This window comes from Zea mays, chromosome 7 (assembly GCF_902167145.1).
Source record: "Zea mays cultivar B73 chromosome 7, Zm-B73-REFERENCE-NAM-5.0, whole genome shotgun sequence".
NCBI lineage: Eukaryota > Viridiplantae > Streptophyta > Magnoliopsida > Poales > Poaceae > Zea > Zea mays.
In genome coordinates, this window is record NC_050102.1 from 177,704,067 (window position 1) to 177,724,283 (window position 20,217).

Consider the following 20,217-nt stretch of genomic DNA (forward strand, 5'->3'; position numbering starts at 1 on the left):
GTTAGCCCCCCCAAAATGTTGCAATCATTGAACAAATTTCTTCACATAGAGATTTTGATAGATCAAAACAAGACATAGCATAAGTTCGCATGGCTTGAGCCACTGCTTTGATTTGCAAATCGCAAAACATTTATGGCGACGTCATACCTTCGGAGGAAAGGGAACACTTTGCACCATTTTCTCCCTAGCGCCCGTTCTCACGTATGTAGGCTTGTAGAGTACGCTTACTAAAATCATCAATCAGATATCATCAATATTTGAGCAACTTCTCCCTAATCCATCAGGCCCGATCTAGACGCACCGACCCAATTTGCCAGAGCAGTTGGACTGGTTCACTTTTTGCTAGAGGTGGCAATGGGGACTTGATCCCCGATTTCCTCCGGGGAATTCTTCTATTAGAGGATAGAGATGAGGAAGTTTTTTCTCCACGGGGATGTAAACGGGAAAAATTCTTTCCCGGAAAACGGGACGGAGATGGAGAAGTATTCCCCATCCCCGTTCCCTGCGCAGACCCGTTAAACTTACACGTGATAACGTTTTCGTGTAATATTTAATAATAAAACAAACAATTACCTTGTCAAGAGAGCACTCATTGTACAAATGTGTTTGATTTCTTAAATCTAACAATGTGTATAAGTGACAATGTTTTGCATTAATAACATATGAAGTATATTCTAATTATAATTTAAGCGGGTACGAGAATTTCCAACGGGAATTTACCCCCGTGGGGAACGAGGATGAGGAAGAAATATTCCCTACAGTCTAGTTTGGGAGCCACAAAACCGGAGGAGAATTGGAGTGTCTAAAATTTCATCCTTATTCAATTTTGAATAAGAAGGAGATTTTAGCCCTCCAATCCTCTCAGTTTTTTGGACTTTTAAATAGTCTTACAAGTGCTCGTGAGGATCACCGTGAGAATTTTTTTTGTCGCGAAAACGAAGATGGAGAGCTAAAACTCGACACTCCTTTTTGCTCCTCCGTCAGTTGTCCTATCAACGGTTCACCTCCACGAAAGTATGGGCCCGTGACAGCGCATTCTTTGCTAACTATCGTCATCCATATAGTTGTGGGCTTGTGGCAAAGAAAGGTTCCTCTCTAAAAATAACTATGGCACATACGAAGACAGAAATTAGGAAAAAACATTCCTGATGTGAGCATATAGAAGGATAGAAATTTATGCCGGCTTCTTTTTTTTTTAAAAAAATCTATACTATTTCTATTTTGAATTTCAAGACGTTTTAGTTTTTTTTTAAAAATATATAACTTTGGATAACCGTTTAAATATATATTATATTTAGATATTCACGATAAAAAAATAGAGCGTCAAAACGTGTTATAATTTGAAATTGCGAGAATACGGTCTGAGTGATCAAGTATATGGCCAATAACAGTCATAAACTTTCTGAATCCTCACCTCAACTTTCACTTCGAATCAGTTTTGATTTGATGGCTATCCTGCGAGTCTACGACTAGAATGGTAATAGATCACAACCCTAAACACTTCTTTATAGTTTATTTATTTGAGTCCTTAAATAATTTTAAAAAGAATAAAAATAAAAATTAATTATAATATTATTTTATTCTTAAATTTTATAGTATAAAATTTAGAGACAATATCATCTTTACTACGACTTGCGTCAGTGCGAGCTATTTGTCCTAGGCCCTGGCCCACCCCAGCTCACGCACAGTGACGTGGCTGGGAACACGGCCCGGCCCGGTCCGGAGCCAGCTCAGCAACGTCTCGCCCTCCCAGCTCCTCCCACCAAACAAACTGAACCACTGTCCGCTGCGTGCTTTCCTTCCTCTCAACGCCAGCCTTGCCGAGAGCCCGAGACCAATCGCCGCCATCTCCCGGAATGACGGGGTGACGAAACCGCGCCGCACCAGACAAGACAGAGGAGCCGCCGCCGCGACCCACAGGCCACCGGGTCGCCGAGGAGGGGATCCAGCGAGCCATGTCGACCGACGTGCCCATGAGCCCCGAGCTCGAGCAGGTGGACGGCGAGATCCAGGACATCTTCCGCGCGCTCCAGTGAGTCAGATCCCTCTCTCTAGTCACCCCCCCCCCCCCCCCCCCCCCTGTTTCCACCAATGCGCTTCTCGCCGCCCTCTCGGTCTCGGATTCGGGACTGGGCTGAGATGCTTCTCCACAGCATTCGGCGGCGGCCAGCGCCCGGACTTCGGCAGTTCCTGCTCCAGCCGTTCCTTTACATACAGCTACTACCCCCCTCCTGCGTCCTGCCCTGCTGCACACCAAGTCTTAACCCCGTCTCACGCTGCTTGCTCCAGGAATGGGTTCCAGAAGATGGACAAGATCAAGGACTCCAGCAGGCAGTCCAAGCAGCTGGAGGATCTCACGGCCAAGATGAGAGAGTGCAAGCGGTACGTCGGCCTCAGCTCCGCCCTGTGGTTAAGCTGACGCGTACCTCGCCCAGATTCAGCTTTCCCCACCTACACTATACGTGGCATTGCTATTCCTGACTCGAACCGGAGACTTCAGATCTTCTTTTTTCGACCCAACATGGAAGCACCTTGGGACTCTTTAGTGGTTAGCTTAAAATAAAATACGCCGCTATCTCTTGCAGCTTGATCAAAGAGTTTGACCGTATACTCAAGGATGAGGAGAAAAAGAACACCCCTGATGTCAACAAGCAGCTCAATGACAAGAAGCAGTTCATGGTTGGTACTTTTTTCCCTTCACGTTTGTCTTCTGGTATTTGCCATTTTCAGACACAGGTATAATTCTGTTTCTTGTGTGATATTACAGATCAAAGAACTCAACTCCTATGTGACCTTAAGGAAAACGTAAGTACAAGCCTTTCCTCTTCTTTTTCTATTTATAATGCCCTCAGATTGAAGCATTCTACATCTCAAAAATTCTGCATTGGATCCCTTATTTGCAAATTTATGCCGACAGGCGGCATCATTGTTTGCTCTGTTGCAGTTCACTTTGTGCTAAGATGTGCATCTTGCAGGTACCAGAGCAGCCTTGGTAATAAGAGGATCGAACTATTCGATACGGGTAATGACCAGGTGGCTGAGGGAACTCCAGTTCAAATGGCATCAGGTGGTCATCAGTAGCTTTTAATATTTCTAATAAAATCCTATTGGAACATCATACTTATAGGATTTAACTTTCTCATCAATGTACCTGGATGGTTTTACAGAAATGTCAAATCAAGAACTCATTAGCACCGGAAGGAAACAAATGGACCAAACTGATCAAGCTATTGAGCGCTCAAAAATGGTGCGCGACTAACATACACCCTTCTCTTTTCTTTTTTAACCATCAAGTAGAATTACGCTATTGTTTATAGAGCACAAATTGATTCCACAAATCCATATACTCGGGTAGCCTCCATTAAAGAGAAGGAACAATAAGCTTCTCCAGCTCTTCCATAATGGACTTTAAAGGAACCATTTTCTTGTAGGTTGTAGCACAAACTGTTGAAGTTGGAGCTCAGACTGCTGCAACTCTGACACAGCAAGTAAGTTTTCTTGAATGGTGATATAACCTGTTTGCTTACAATCAATTTATTCAATCAAGTTTCTGCTAATGGTGCTTACTGATCACAAAACTCCCAACTGAATTGGATAAAGTTCTGAACTATTATAATGATGCTTGTATCTTTTTTGTCACAATCCTTCTTTTCCCCTTATCTGCCTTCATCTGGCAATAGCTTGTATGCTATATTTAACCTATAAATGGTTCACCGCTCTATCCCACCGAGTATCAATCACTCAGTCTTCAACACATTTGAGAATGGACAAAACCCAGAGGGATTCAGTTAGATCCACAATAATTGTCTCACTACTATTTGACATAATGTTAATCAAGGTTTGGCTGTCAACTTACTTGAGACACTGCTGTAGTATTCTAAAAAAGACAATTCAACCGCAGTCTGTGCCAGACTACACAGCTCGATTGAAGGACTAAAAAATGCTGCTACATTTTCCATTTGAAGTATGTTCACAAAGATTTCTTTAGACCAATGAACAAAGTACCTTGAGATTCCATTTTTTTAGGGTTAAATATCAATCAATCTCGACACCAGAGGTCCAGAGCAAATGTAGCTTCTCTTTTTATATTAGTATATATGCTTCAGGAACTGGATATGTTTGTAAAGGCAGAGTAGATGCTCTATATGCAATAAACAGCGAATATTTAGAATCTGATTTCTTGATCTGTTACATGTGTAAGCTGCATTTTACCTGTATAAGTTGTTTCCCAAGGTCAACTTGGCAATGCCCACATGCTCGTGCGATAGTTTTCTGAATATCATTTCATCATTTTTTTCAGACGGAACAAATGAAGAGGATAGGCAATGAGCTAGATTCTGTCCACTTTTCACTGAAGAAGGCTAGTCAAATGGTGAAAGAGATTGGCCGTCAGGTTCTCCCTCGTTTTCTAGCACTCAAATGCTTGTTTTTTTTTGTTACTCCTACGTGGCTGAATTTGCAAAAAAAAAAAAACATTTCAGGTTGCTACTGACAAATGCATTATGGCGTTCCTGTTTCTGATTGTCTGTGGTGTCATTGCAATAATTGTTGTTAAGGTATGTTGCCGACTCTGTGAAGGCGTCGTCGTATTTATTGTGTGCCTAAATAAGATTAGCTATGCTTGGTGTTTAGTTTAGGACTAGAAAATCTCTACACGTATGCCCATCAGGCCTTGGTGCACTCAAGCATACTGACTTCTGTGTTTGTTTTGAAACCCTATCTATCCTTTTTTTTTCCCTCCCAACATAAACCATTATCAGCTTAGTTCCTAGAGAGGATCGTAGACCATCTGCTGGTTTTCCTTCCATGTACAACCAGTACTCAATAACCGATTAACCATTACCCTTGTTTCTTGCAGATTGTCAACCCGCATAACAAGAACATCAGAGACATTCCGGGCCTAGCACCTCCCGCCATGAACAGGAAGCTGCTGTCCATCGACGCTGCAGGACTCTGAGCGTTGTGAATGGCTGCCTCCCGCAGCACAGCGCAACGCAGCGCGTCAGAGTTCTCTTATGAGCCACGATACATGGCTTCGCGATTCTTTTGTGCTTGTAGTTTACGTCCGCCCATTCTTTCCCTATTGCATTGGTGAGTAGTAGCCTCAGGTTTGTAGCGGGACTCTTGTTGTTTATTGCTTGCGAGCCCATAGCTTTCTGGTTGTTTGTGTATATGCGGTAGTGATGTGAATGTGAGAGTCGAGTGGAGATTCTTCATGGTTCGTTCTTATGAGTTGTGACTGGTTTGTGAGCTTGTGGTGAAAGGTTCGCAGCTTGCTTGGCATGCGTCTCCTCTGTTCCTGCCGTGCTGCTCTGCAGTCGATACAAGAAAAGATAAAACTGGTAGGTTGCATCGGGGTTTCTGATGGCAACGAACCCAGACACGCCAGGACCAACGTTGATCAATTATAGACGCTAGCAATCTGCAAAAGGCGCCCCGGCAACAGTCACAGGTGAATTTCAGCTTCTGTACCACCATATCTACAACTACAAAGTAGAATTCTTTCAAGTTTTCTGGGAAGTTATTAAAAGTGATTTAATGGCTTTGTTTGAGGACTTTCATAATAATTCTTTACCGGTGTATAGACTAAACTTTGGGGTTATTACGTTAATTCCTGTCGGGGACCATAATTAGGGGTATCCTCAAGACGCCTAATTCTCAGCTGGTAACCCCCATCAGCATAAAGCTGCAAAGGCCTGATGGGAGCGATTAAGTCAGGAATCAGTCCATACGAGTGACTCGATCACGCTTCGCCTGAGCCTAGCCTCGGACAAGGACAGCCGACCTCGAGAACTTCCGTCTCGCCTGGGGCCCCCCTTTTAACGGCGGACACATCTCCGGCTCGCCCAAGGCCTTGGCTTCGCTAAGAAGCAACCCTGACTAAATCGCCGCACCGACTGACCGAGTTGCAGGAGCATTTAACGCAAAGGCGGCCTGACACCTTTATCCTGACGCGCGCCCCCCGGCAGAGCCGAAGTGACCGTCGTCACTCCGCCGCTCCACTGGCCGGTCTGACAGAAGGACAGCGCCGCCTGCGCCACTCCAACTGCAGCGCCACTCGACAGAGTGAGTCTGACAGGCAGTCAGACCTTGCCAAAGGCGCCATAGGAAACTCCGCTCCGCCCGACCCAGGGCTCGGACTCGGGCTAAGACCCGGAAGACGGCGAACTCCGCTCCGCCCGACCCAGGGCTCGGACTCGGGCTAAGACCCGGAAGACGGCGAACTCCGCTCCGCCCGACCCAGGGCTCGGACTCGGGCTGAGACCCGGAAGACGGCGAACTCCGCTCCGCCTGACCCAGGGCTCGGACTTGGGCTGAGACCCGGAAGACGGCGAACTCCGCTCCGCCCGACCCAGGGCTCGGACTCGGGCACAACCCCAGAAGACGACGAACTCCGCTTCGCCCGACCCAGGGCTCGGACTCGGGCACAGCCCCAGAAGACGACGAACTCCGCTTCACCCGACCACAGGGCTCGGACTCCGCCCTGGCCTCTGCCGAACGACCTCCGCCTCGCCCGACCCAGGGGCTCGGGCTCGGCCTCGGCAACGGAAGACAGATTCGACCCTAGCTTCGGAGGAGCCCCCACGTCGCCCGGCCTCGGGCGCGGGCCCGCCACGTCAACAGGGAGCGCCATCATCACCCTACCCCGAGCCGACTCGGGCCGCAGAGAACAAGACCGGTGTCCCATCTGGCCAGCTCCGCCAGATAGGCAATGATGGCGCCCCGCGTGCCCTGTGACGACGGCGGCTCTCAGCTCCCTTACGGAAGCAGGGGGACGTCAGCAAAGACTCGACCGCTCCGACAGATGTCCCTCCGCCAAGCTCCGTTGCTCCTCCGACAGCCACGACATCACGCCAGCAGGGTGCCAAGATCTCTCCGGCTGCCACATTGGCATGTACTTAGGGCGCTAGCTCTCCCTCCGCTAGACACGTAGCACTCTGCTACACCCCCATTGTACACCTGGATCCTCTCCTTACGCCTATAAAAGGAAGGACCAGGGCCTTCTTAGAGAAGGTTGGCCGCGCGGGACCGAGGACGGGACAGGCACTCTCTTGGGGCCGCTCGCTTCCCTCACCCGCGTGGACGCTTGTAACCCCCCTACTGCAAGCGCACCCGACCTGGGCGCGGGACGAACACGAAGGCCGCGGGATTTCCACCTCTCTCACGTCCGTCTCCGGCCACCTCGCCTTTCCCCCCTTCGCGCTCGCCCACGCGCTCGACCCATCTGGGCTGGGGCACGTGGCACACTCACTCGTCGGCTTAGGGACCCCCCGGTCTCGAAACGCCGACAGTTGGCGCGCCAGGTAGGGGACCTGCTGCGTGCTGACGAACAGCTTCCCGTCAAGCTCCAGATGGGCAGTCTCCAGCAACCTCTCCGGCCCGGGACGGTGCTCCGTTTCGGGAGTCTTGAGTTCATGTCCTTCGACGGCAGCTACGACATGATACTCCTTCCACCGCCGCGCGACAACGACAATGGCGACCGACAACCCGCCCGCCGGCGGCGGAATCGACGACATCTTCCCCGCGGGGTGGAAGAACAACATTCGAGCTCGCCCCGTCCTCTCCCCCGCCAACGGAGGAGGAGGCGGGGCAACCAAGGCCAAGCGGGAGGCCGCGCTTCGTCGGCCGTCGAGCGAATCGACGTTCCCAGCGCCCCAACGGAGGGCACGCCGGGCGTCGACCTCGCGTTCGAGATGAAGGCAAGCGCCGTCCCCCCGCGACGCGCTGATCTCGAGCACGAAGACGACGCCAGCGCGCTCGCGGAGAGCTTGCAGGACGTCGCCCTCGTACCTGAGACGATGGTGCAACCAGTCCCCGATGTGACTACGTCGCTCCTCGTCGACCAAAAGGTACTGACTAACTCCCATCTTACGTCATTTCGACTCGACCTCAACCCGCCTAGCGACCTCGCTTTGGCGGGCGCTCTCATTGAGGCGAGTGTAACCCCACTGGGGTTTCGTATGCGGTCGCCTTGGGACCGATTGATGGACGTCTCGACCTACGTGCCCTCTGGGTCCGAGGAAGATGACGATCCCAGCATCTGTTGGGATTTCTCCGGATTTGGCAACCCCAGTGCCATGCGGGACTTCATGACCGCGTGTGACTACTGCCTCTCCGACTGTTCCGATGGTAGCCGCAGCCTTGACGACGAGGACTGCGGCCCAAGCCGCGAATGTTTCCACGTCGAGCTAGGGATCCCTCCGAAGGCAACCATCTTGGCATGCCGGAGGACGGTGATCTTCCTAGGCCGGTGCCTCGCGCCGACATCCCGCGGGAGCTAGCTGTGGTCCCCGTTCCGGCGGGGGGTCACGACCCACAGCTCGAGCAAGTCCACGGGGCGCAGGCCAGGCTCGACGAGGGAGCAAGAGCGCTTGAGCCGATCCGTCGGGACGTCGGGCAGGTATGGGCGGGCCAACCCCCGGCCGGAGAAATACGTCACCTGCCCCAAGGTCTCCAGCACCGCGTCGCCAACGATGTCAGGGTCAGGCCGCCGCCCGCATCCAGCGGGGTCGGTCAGAACCTGGCAGCCGCAGCGATGCTCCTCCGCACGATGCCGGAGCCATCAACCACCGAGGGTCGGCGAATCCAGGGAGAGCTCAAGAATCTCCTGGAAGGCGCTGCGGCCCGACGGGCCGAGAGCACTGCCTCCCGAAGGCAGGGATACCCCTCGGAACCTCACACCGCGACTTCCCGATTCATGCGGGAAGCCTCGGTCTACACCGGGCGCACGCGCAACACCGCGCCTGCGGCCCCGGGCCACCTCGGCAACGAGCACCACCGTCGCGACCGTCGGGCCCACCTCGACGAAAGGGTGCGCCGAGGCTACCACCCCAGGCGTGGGGGCGCTACGACAGCGGGGAGGATCGGAGTCCCTCGCCCGAACCGCCCGGTCCGCAGGCCTTCAGTCGGGCCATCCGACGGGCGCCATTCCCGACCCGGTTCCGACCCCCGACTACTATCACGAAGTACTCGGGGGAAACGAGACCGGAACTGTGGCTCGCGGACTACCGCCTGGCCTGCCAACTGGGTGGAACGGACGACGACAACCTCATCATCCGTAACCTTCCCCTGTTCCTCTCCGACACTGCTCGCGCCTGGTTGGAGCACCTGCCTCCGGGGCAGATCTCCAACTGGGACGATTTGGTCCAAGCCTTCGCCGGCAATTTCCAGGGCACGTACGTGCGCCCCGGGAATTCCTGGGACCTCCGAAGCTACCGACAACAGCCGGGAGAGTCTCTCCGGGACTACATCCGGCGATTCTCGAAGCAGCGCACCGAGCTGCCCAACATCACCGACTCGGATGTCATCGGCGCGTTCCTTGCCGGCACCACCTGCCGCGACCTGGTGAGTAAGTTGGGTCGCAAGACCCCCACCAGGGCGAGCGAGCTGATGGACATCGCCACCAAGTTCGCCTCTGGCCAGGAGGCGGTCGAGGCTATCTTCCGAAAGGACAAGCAGCCCCAGGGCCGCCCATCGGAAGAGGCTCTCGAGGCGTCTACTCCGCGCGGCGCCAAGAAGAAAGGCAAGAAGAAGTCGCAATCGAAACGCGACGCCGCCGACGCGGACCTGGTCGCCGCCGCCGAGTACAAGAACCCTCGGAAGCCCCCCGGAGGTGCTAACCTTTTCGACAAGATGCTCAAGAAGCCGTGCCCCTATCATCAGGGGCCCGTCAAGCACACCCTCGAGGAGTGCGTCATGCTTCGGCGCCACTTCCACAGGGCCGGGCCACCCGCGGAGGGTGGCAGGGCCCACGACGACGACAAGAAGGAAGATCACCAAGCAGGAGAGTACCCCGAGGTCCGCGACTGCTTCATGATCTACGGTGGGCATGCGACGAATGCCTCGGCTCGGCATCGCAAGCAAGAGCGCCGGGAGGTCTGCTCGGTGAAGGTGGCGGCGCCAGTCTACCTAGATTGGTCCGACAAGCCCATCACCTTCGGCCAGGCTGACCACCCCGACCACGTGCCGAGCCCGGGGAAATACCCGCTCGTCGTCGACCCCATCGTCGGCAACGTTAGGCTCACCAAGGTCCTGATGGATGGGGGCAGCTGCCTCAACATCATCTACGCCGAGACCCTCAGGCTCCTGCGCGTCGATCTGTCCTCCGTCCGAGCAGGCGCTGCGCCCTTCCACGGGATCATCCCTGGGAAGCGCGTCCAGCCCCTCGGACGACTCGACCTTCCCGTCTGCTTCGGAACGCCCTCCAACTTCCGAAGGGAGACCTTGACGTTCGAGGTGGTCGGGTTCCGAGGGACCTACCACGCGGTACTGGGGAGACCATGCTATGCGAAGTTCATGGCCGTCCCCAACTACACCTACCTGAAGCTCAAGATGCCGGACCCCAACGGGGTCATCACCGTCGGCCCCACGTACAAACACGCGTTCGAATGCGACGTGGAGTGCGTGGAGTACGCCGAGACCCTCGCCGAGTCCGAGGCCCTCATCGCCGACCTGGAGAACCTCTCCAAAGAGGTGCCAAACGTGAAGCGTCATGCCGGCAACTTCGAGCCAGCGGAGACGGTTAAGGCCGTCCCTCTCGACCCCAGTGGCGACACCTCCAAGCAGATCCGGATTGGTTCCGGGCTCGACCCCAAATAGGAAGCAGTGCTCGTCGACTTTCTCCGCGCAAACGCCGACGTCTTTGCGTGGAGTCCCTCGGACATGCCCGGCATACCGAGGGATGTCGCCGAGCACTCGCTGGATATTCGGGCCGGAGCCCGACCCGTCAGGCAGCCTCTGCGCCGATTCGACGAGGAGAAGCGCAGAGTGATAGGCGAGGAGATCCACAAGCTAATGGCAGCAGGGTTCATCAAAGAGGTATTCCATCCCGAATGGCTTGCCAACCCTATGCTTGTGAGGAAGAAAGGGGGGAAATGACGGATGTGTGTAGACAACACTGGTCTCAACAAAGCATATCCGAAGGTTCCCTACCCTCTGCCTCGCATCGATCAAATCGTGGATTCCACTGCTGGGTGCGAAACCCTGTCCTTCCTCGATGCCTACTCAGGGTATCACCAAATCTGGATGAAAGAGTCCGACCAGCTCGCGACTTCTTTCATCACGCCCTTCGGCATGTACTGCTATGTCACCATGCCGTTCGGTTTGAGGAATGCGGGCGCGACGTACCAGCGGTGCATGAACCATGTGTTCGGCGAACACATCGGTCGCACAGTCGAGGCCTACGTCGATGACATCGTAGTCAAGGCAAGGAAGGCTTCCGACCTCCTCTCCGACCTTGAAGCGACATTCTGATGTCTCAAGGCGAAAGGAGTCAAGCTCAATCTCGAGAAGTGTGTCTTCGGGGTGCCCCGGGGCATGCTCCTGGGGTTCATTGTCTCCGAGTGAGGCATCGAAGCCAACCCGGAGAAGATCGCAGCCATCACCAGCATGGGGCCTATTAAGGACTTAAAAGGCGTACAGAGGGTCATGGGATGTCTTGCGGCCCTGAGCCGCTTCATCTCACGCCTCGGCGAAAGAGGTCTGCCTCTGTACCGCCTCTTAAGGAAGGCCGAGAGTTTCGCTTGGACCCCTGAGGCCGAGGAAGCTCTCGGGAACCTGAAGGCGCTCCTTACAAAGGCGCCTATCTTGGTGCCCCCAGCTGATGGAGAAGCTCTCTTGGTCTACGTCGCCGCTACCACTCAGGTGGTTAGCGCCGCGATTGTGGTCGAGAGGCAAGAGGAAGGGCATGCATTGCCCGTTCAGAGGCCAGTCTACTTCGTCAGCGAGGTACTGTCCGAGACCAAGATCCGCTACCCACAAGTTCAGAAGCTGCTGTATGCTGTGATCCTGACGAGGCGGAAGTCACGACATTACTTCGAGTCTCATCCGGTAACTGTGGTGTCATCCTTCCCCCTGGGGGAGATCATCCAGTGCCGAGAGGCCTCGGGCAGGATCGCAAAGTGGACGGTGGAAATCATGGGCGAAACAATCTCGTTCGCCCCTCGGAAGGCCATCAAGTCCCAGGTGTTGGCGGACTTCGTAGCCGAATGGGTCGACACCCAGCTACCGACGGCTCCGATCCAACCGGAGCTCTGGACCATGTTTTTCGACGGGTCGCTGATGAAGACGGGAGCCGGCGCGGGCCTGCTCTTCATCTCGCCCCTCGAGAAGCACCTACGCTACGTGCTACGCCTCCATTTCCCGGCGTCCAACAATGTGGCCGAGTACGAGGCTCTGGTCAACGGGTTGCGGATCGCCATCGAGCTAGGGGTCAGACGCCTCAACGCCCGCGGTGACTCGCAGCTCGTCATCGACCAAGTCATGAAGAACTCCCACTGCCGCGACCCGAAGATGGAGGCCTACTGCGATGAAGTTCGGCACCTGGAAGACAAGTTCTTCGGGCTCGAGCTTAACCACATCGCTCGGCGCTACAACGAGACTGCGGACGAGCTGGCCAAAATAGCCTCGGGGCGAACGACGGTCCCCCCGGACGTCTTCTCCCGGGATCTGCATCAACCCTCCGTCAAGATCGACGACACGCCCAAGCCCGAGGCACCCTCGGCTCAGCCCGAGGCGCCCTCGGTTCGGCCCGAGGTACCCTCGGCTCCCGGGGCCGAGGCACTGCACGTCGAGGAGGAGCAGAACGGGGCCACGCCTGATCGAAATTGGCAGACCCCGTACCTGCAATATCTCCGCCAAGGAGAGCTACCCCTCGACCAAGCCGAGGCTCGGCGGGTAGCGCGACGCGCCAAGTCATTCGTCTTGCTGGGCGATGAGGAGGAGCTCTACCACCGCAGCCCCTCGGGCATCCTACAGCGATGCATCTCCATCGCCGAAGGTCAGGAACTCCTGCGAGAAATACACTCGGGGGCTTGCGGCCATCACGCAGCGCCTCGAGCCCTTGTCGGGAATGCCTTCCGGCAAGGCTTCTACTGGCCAACGGCGGTGGCTGACGCCACTAGAATTGTCCGCACCTGCGAAGGGTGCCAATTCTATGCGAAGCAGACCCACCTGCCCGCTCAGGCTCTGCAGACGATACCCATCACCTGGCCCTTTGCTGTATGGGGTCTGGACCTCGTCGGTCCCTTGTAGAAGGCGCCCGGGGGCTACACGCACCTGCTGGTCGCCATCGACAAATTCTCCAAGTGGATCGAGGTCCGACCCCTGAACAGCATCAGGTCCGAGCAGGCGGTGGCGTTCTTCACCAACATCATCCATCGCTTCGGGGTCCCAAACTCCATCATCACCGACAACGGTACCCAGTTCACCGGCAAAAAATTCTTGGATTTTTGCGAGGATCACCACATCCGGGTGGACTGGGCCGCCGTGGCCCATCCCATGTCGAATGGGCAAGTGGAGCGTGCCAACGGCATGATTCTGCAAGGGCTCAAGCCCCGGATCTACAACGGCCTTAACAAGTTCGGCAAGCGATGGATGAAGGAGCTCCCCTCGGTGGTCTGGAGCCTGAGGACGACGCCAAGCCGAGCCACGGGCTTCACGCCGTTCTTCCTGGTCTACGGGGCCGAGGCCATCTTGCCCACTGACCTGGAATACGGCTCCCCGAGGACGAGGGCCTACAACGATCAAAGCAACCAAGCTAGCCGAGAAGAATCGCTGGACCAGCTGGGAGAGGCTCGGGACAAGGCCTTACTACACTCGGCGCGGTACCAGCAGTCCCTGCGACGCTACCACGCCCGAGGGGTCCGGCCCCGAGACCTCCAGGTGGGCGACCTGGTGCTTCGGCTGCGGCAAGACGCCCGAGGGAGGCAAAAACTCACGCCCCCCCTGGGAGGGGCCATTCGTCATCGCCAAAGTTCTGAAGCCCGGAACATACAAGCTGGCCAACAATCAAGGCGAGATCTACAGCAACGCTTGGAACATCAAACAACTACGTCGCTTCTACCCTTAAGATGTTTTCAAGTTGTTCATACACCTCGCGCCCACGCAAAAGTTTAGTCATCAAGGAAGGGTCGGCCTCGCCTCGGCAAAGCCCGACCCTCCCTCGGGGGCTAAAAGGGGGGAGACCCCCTCTGCGTCGAATTTTTTCCTCGAAAAAAAGATCTCTTTTTAGCAGAATTTCTTTCGTGCTTTTTGACTACTTCGAAAAGCGGATCCTGGAAACGATGGAGTACACGTAAGCAGCCAAGGCTGATCGAGCCGAGGGACTCCTACGCCTCCGGGATACGGATACCTCACTCATCACCTTCTGCGATAAGTAACTCGCGTTCGGATAAAGTGACTCCGTGGACCGGACAAGTCTTTACGTTCGGAAGCTCTTCTGCCGAAGCGGTCCTTCAAGCTTTCTCGACTGAGTCGGAGACAGGGCCTCATGGACGGGTGAAAGTACGCGTAAGCGGCAAGGCCGACCGAGCCGAGGGACTCCTACGCCTCCGGGATACGGATACCTCACTCATCACCTTCCGCGAGAAGCAACTCTCGCCCACACAAACATCCCTGTTACCGACAAAAAGTCCAGATGCTCGAAATAAGAGGAAAAAAGGCGCAGCTTTACAGCGCAGCGAGGGTGTGTTTTCTGGCCTCAGCGGCCGCAGAAGGCACACGCTACAAGGTAATCTGATCCTGCAGGATCGGGTCTTCACGCTGGAAGGGGGCTATAGCACCCTCGGCATCGACGATGCCTTCAGCGAGATCCGACCCAGCCTCGGACGGCGACGCGGTCCAGGGACTTCTCCGGGAATCCGGCCCGAGCAGGCGGCTCGGCCGGTTACCCCTGGGGCCTCGGCCGACCATCTTCCAAGGGCGCCAGCCCGGCCCGAGGCCTCGGCTGATCGACTCCGGCGTCGGCCCCGCTGACGGACAACCCGGCTAGGCTCCGGCCAACCAGGTTCCCATTTTCGAGCCGACTCCGCCTCTGTTCGAGCTGATATCGCTACCCCTGGCCTCGGCTCATCGAAGAGCGACCAAGGGGTCTCCTTAACTAAGCTAGAGGAGCCTCAGACAACAAGGCCGATCGAGCCGAGGGACTCCTACGCCTCCGGGATACGGATACCTCACTCGTCACCTTGACACGAGGCGACTCATGCTTGGTGAAGCGGCTCAGATAATCAACAGGCAAGACTTAGCGCTCGAAAATGAGGAAAAAACATGGCTCCGTGCCGAAACTACATACATGTTCAGGCCTCGACAGCCACAATGAACAAAAACACGCTAGCAGTCAAGGTGCCATCACAAACGGAACTTCGGTTCCCCCTCCGCGGGTACGAGCAACCCCACTCCATGGGGGAAGGCCTGCGGAGCAACGGAAGACCGACGAACGGCACGCCGTCACCTGCTCCAGCAGCGGCGACGACGACGACTTCTGCTCCGGGGGGTCGAACAGCAGCAGCACTGACCTCAGGGCGGATGCCGCTGCCAGGAGGCCCCGCCCATGCCAAAACTCGTGAGGCAAGGATGGGCAGAAGGCCGTAGAGTTGGAGGTCAGTCCGTGGCCGGCCATGGCTATCACGCCGGCGGAAGAACCTCTTCCAGCTGCCGTGGCAGACGCCGGCGCCGCGAGCGGCTCCGAAGCCACTCGCGCTCGAAAGCCGGGCACGCTGCAGCTGCCAGCGCCACGGACGACAACCGCTCCTCCCCCCATCACTGAGTGAAGGAGCGGACCATCGCCCACGCAGGGGCCGACCCCAACTCGGCGCACTCCCCTCCCCAGCCTTGGTGATGAAAATCCTTGAGGCTGAGGGAGGGGGAGGGCTCGCAGCCCGGCTCGCTTTCCCCCACCATCAAGCTGGAGGTCACCATCTTGGGTGACCACCGGTGGAGGGGTGCGGCCGGGCCGCATGATGAAAATCCTTGAAGCCGAACGATGGCTGAAAGGTACCAACTCCCACGGAGTTGCGTTCCTCCAACGAGGAGGCGGAAAGACGGCGGGTACCCCCCATCCGGGTGCTTGGAAGATGGAAAGACACGACGCATGAGGGAGGAAGAAGACATGGTCGCCTTCCGAAAGGGGTCACCCTCCTTTTAAAGGCAACTCTCCCTGCGTGCGCCCTCAAACGCCACTAGCTGAGTGAAAGTCGCCTAGAGGGGGGGTGAATAGGGCGAAACTGAAATTTACAAATATAAACACAACTACAAGCCGGGTTAGCGTTAGTAATAAAGAAATGAGTCCGCGAGAGAGGGCGCAAAAACAAATCCCAAGCGAATAAGCAAGTGAGACACGGAGATTTGTTTTACCGAGGTTCGGTTCTTGCAAACCTACTCCCCGTTGAGGAGGCCACAAAGGCCGGGTCTCTTTCAACCCTTCCCTCTCTCAAACGATCCACGGATCGAGTGAGCTTTCTCTTCTCAATCACTTGGAACACAAAGTTCCCACAAGGACCACCACAAGATTGGTGTCTCTTGCCTCAATTACAAGTGAGTTTGATCGCAATGAAAGAATCAAGAAGGAAGAAAGCAATCCAAGCGCAAGAGCTCGAAAGAACACAAGCAAATCACTCTCTCTAGTCGCTATGACGTTGTGTGGAATTTGGAGAGGATTTGATCTCTTTGGTGTGTCTAGAATTAAATGCTAGAGCTCTTGTAGTAGTTGGGAAGTGGAAAACTTGGATGCAATGAATGGTGGGGTGGTTGTGGTATTTATAGCCCCAACCACCAAAAGTGGCCGTTGGGAGTCTGTCTGCTCGATGGCGCACCGGACAGTCCGGTGCACACCGGACAGTCCGGTGCCCCCTGCCACGTCATCACTGCCGTTGGATTCTGACCGTTGGAGCTTCTGACTTGTGGGCCCGCCTGGGTGTCCGGTGCACACCGGACAGCTCCTGTTCATTGTCCGGTGTGCCGGAATGGGCGCGCCTGACCTCTGCGCGCATTAAATGCGAGGCAGAGAGCCGTTGGCGCGGAGATAGCCGTTGCTCCGGAGTCGCACCGGACAGTCCGGTGCACACCGGACAGTCCGGTGAATTATAGCGGAGCGACTGAAGAGAAATCCCGAGGCTGGCGAGTTCCTGAGGCCGCGCTTCCCTGGAGCACCGGACACTGTCCGGTGTACACCGGACAGTCCGGTGAATTATAGCGCGCCGGCCTGGAAAATTCCCGAAGGTGGCGAGTTCGCGCTGAAGTCCTCTGGTGCACCGGACACTGTCCGGTGGTGCACCGGACACTGTCCGGTGTACACCGGACAGTCCGGTGCTCCCAGACCAGAGGGCCTTCGGTTCCCACTATGCTCCTTTGTTGAATCCAAAACTTGGTCCTTTTATTGGCTGAGTGTGAACCTTTTACACCTGTATAATCCATACACTTGGGCAAATTAGTTAGTCCAATTGTTTGTGTTGAGCAATTCAACCACCAAAATTAATTAGGGACTAGGTGTAAGCCTAATTCCCTTTCAATCTCCTCCTTTTTGGTGATTGATGCCAAGACAAACCAAAGCAAATATAGAAGTGCATAATTGAACTAGTTTGCATAATGTAAGTGTAAAGGTTGCTTTAGAATTTGAGCCAATATAAATACTTGCAAGATATGCATGGATTGTTTCTTTCTTATATTACATTTTGGACCACGCTTGCACCACTAGTTTTGTTTTTGCAAATTCTTTTGTAAATTCATTTCAAAGTTCTTTTGCAAATAGTCAAGGGTAAATGAATAAGATTTTGCAAAGCATTTTCAAGATTTGAAATTTTCTCCCCCTGTTTCAAATGCTTTTCCTTTTGATTAAACAAAACTTCCCTTAAAAGAGATTCTCCTCTTAGTGTTCAAGAGGGTTTTGATGTATCATTTTGAAATACTACTTTCTACCCCTTTTGAACACAATAGGATACCAAATGAAAAATGTTCAATACGGAGTTTTTGAAATTTGAAATAGGTGGTGGTGCGGTCCTTTTGCTTTGGGCTCATTTCTCCCCCTTTTTGGCATGAATCGCCAAAAACGGAATCATTAGAGCCCTTGAAGTGCTATCTTCCCTTTTGGTCATAAATAAATGAGTGAAGGTTGTACCAAAGACGAAGTCCTTTTCTTGGTGCTCATGCTGTCTCCCCCAAGAATGGAGAGTGACTTGGAGCGTTGGCGAGGTATGAGTTACGGAGTGGAAGCCTTTTGTCTTCGCCGAAGACTCCAATTCCCTTTCGATACACCTATGACTTGATTGAAATAGACTTGGAAGCACATTAGTCATAGCATATGAAAGAGATATGATCAAAGGTATACAAATGAGCTATGTGTGCAATCTAGCAAAAGAAGTTCCTAGAATCAAGAATATTGAGCTCATGCCTAAGTTTGTTAAAAGATTGTTCATCAAGAGGCTTGGTGAAGATATCGGCTAATTGATCTTTAGTATTAATGTAAGAAATCTCGATATCTCCCTTTTGTTGGTGATCCCTTAAAAAGTGATACCGAATGGCTATGTGTTTAGTGCGGCTATGCTCGACGGGATTGTCGGCCATTTTGATTGCACTCTCATTATCACATAACAAGGGGACTTTGGTCAATTTGTAACCGTAGTCCCGCAGGGTTTGCCTCATCCAAAGCAATTGCGCGCAACAATGGCCTGCGGCAATATACTCGGCTTCGGCGGTGGAAAGAGCGACCGAATTTTGCTTCTTTGAAGCCCAAGACACCAAGGATCTTCCCAAGAACTGGCAAGTCCCCGATGTGCTCTTTCTATTGATTTTGCACCCCGCCCAATCGGCATCCGAATAACCAATTAAATCAAATGTGGATCCGCTAGGATACCAAAGCCCAAACTTAGGAGTATAAGCCAAATATCTCAAGATTCGTTTTACGGCCGTAAGGTGAGCTTCCTTAGGGTCGGCTTGGAATCTTGCACACATGCATACGGAAAGCATAATATCCGGTCGAGATGCACATACATAGAGTAACGATCCTATCATCGACCGGTATACCTTTTGATCCACGGACTTACCTCCCGTGTCGAGGTCGAGATGCCCATTAGTTCCCATGGGTGTCTTGATGGGCTTGGCATCCTTCATCCCAAACTTGTTTAGAATGTCTTGAGTGTACTTTGTTTGGCTAATGAAGGTGCCTTCTTGGAGTTGTTTTACTTGAAATCCTAAGAAGTACTTCAACTCCCCCATCATAGACATCTCGAATTTCTGTGTCATAATCCTACTAAACTCTTCACATGTAGACTCGTTAGTAGACCCAAAGATAATATCATCAACATAAATTTGGCATACAAACAAGTCATTTTCCATAGTTTTAGTAAAGAGAGTAGGATCGGCCTTTCCGACTTTGAAGCCATTAGCAATAAGGAAATCTCTAAGGCATTCATACCATGCTCTTGGGGCTTGCTTGAGCCCATAAAGCGCCTTAGAGAGCTTATAGACATGGTTAGGGTACTCACTGTTTTCAAAGCCGGGAGGTTGCTCAACATAGACCTCTTCCTTGATTGGTCCATTGAGGAAGGCACTCTTTACGTCCATTTGATAAAGCTTAAAGCCATGGTAAGTAGCATAGGCCAATAATATACGAATTGACTCAAGCCTAGCTACGGGTGCATAGGTTTCACCGAAATCCAAACCTTCGACTTGGGAGTATCCTTTGGCCACAAGTCGAGCTTTGTTCCTTGTCACCACACCATGCTCATCTTGCTTGTTGCGGAAGACCCATTTGGTTCCTACAACATTTTGATTAGGACGTGGAACTAAATGCCATACCTCATTCCTAGTGAAGTTGTTGAGCTCCTCTTGCATTGCCACCACCCAATCCGAATCTTGAAGTGCTTCCTCTACCCTGTGTGGCTCAATAGAGGAAACAAACGAGTAATGTTCACAAAAATGTGCAACACGAGATCGAGTGGTTACCCCCTTTTGAATGTCGCCGAGGATGGTGTCGACGGGGTGATCTCGTTGGATTGCTTGGTGGACTCTTGGGTGTGGCGGCCTTTGTTCCTCATCCTCCTTGTCTTCCTCATTTGCATCTCCCCCTTGATCGATGCCATCATCTTGAGGTGGCTCATTTGCTTGATCTTCTACTTCATCAACTTGAGCTTCATCCTCATTTTGAGTCGGTGGAGATGCTTGCGTGGAGGAGGATGGTTGATCTTGTGCATTTGGAGGCTCTTCGGATTCCTTAGGACACACATCCCCAATGGACATGTTCCTTAGCGCGATGCACGGAGCCTCTTCATCACCTATCTCATCAAGATCAACTTGCTCTACTTGAGAGCCGTTAGTCTCATCAAACACAACGTCACAAGAAACTTCAACTTGTCCAGAGGACTTGTTAAAGACTCTATATGCCCTTGTGTTTGAATCATATCCTAGTAAAAAGCCTTCTACAGTTTTAGGAGCAAATTTAGATTT

At 53.5% G+C, this 20,217-nt stretch overlaps 1 protein-coding gene across 2 annotated transcripts; it reads left to right on the top strand.

Moving 5' to 3' along the window:
* Nucleotides 1-1,684: 1,684 nt before the first annotated feature.
* Nucleotides 1,685-5,285, top strand: LOC100285150 (novel plant SNARE 11). Of its 2 annotated transcripts, NM_001158044.1 has the most exons (10): nucleotides 1,762-2,032; nucleotides 2,290-2,382; nucleotides 2,586-2,679; nucleotides 2,768-2,805; nucleotides 2,976-3,067; nucleotides 3,168-3,247; nucleotides 3,432-3,488; nucleotides 4,301-4,393; nucleotides 4,482-4,556; nucleotides 4,859-5,216. In NM_001158044.1, exons 1-10 carry the CDS (start codon nucleotides 1,956-1,958, stop codon nucleotides 4,955-4,957), a joined length of 798 nt encoding a protein of 265 aa, NP_001151516.1. In that variant the 5' UTR covers nucleotides 1,762-1,955; the 3' UTR covers nucleotides 4,958-5,216. The 2 variants fall into 2 exon arrangements, with proteins under 2 accessions (XP_020396153.1, NP_001151516.1); XM_020540564.2 differs by lacking the exon at nucleotides 4,482-4,556 and having other exon boundaries at nucleotides 1,685-2,032; nucleotides 4,859-5,285.
* The last annotated feature ends 14,932 nt before the right edge of the window (nucleotides 5,286-20,217 follow it).

Bases quoted from the DNA above. Each gene is read 5' to 3' on its own strand.
- LOC100285150 (NM_001158044.1), top strand. From the start codon at position 1,956: ATGTCGACCGACGTGCCCATGAGCCCCGAGCTCGAGCAGGTGGACGGC. The intron at 2,680-2,767 runs GTTGGTACTTTT...GTGATATTACAG, and splicing joins ATGACAAGAAGCAGTTCATG to ATCAAAGAACTCAACTCCTA. The intron at 4,557-4,858 runs GTATGTTGCCGA...TGTTTCTTGCAG, and splicing joins TTGCAATAATTGTTGTTAAG to ATTGTCAACCCGCATAACAA.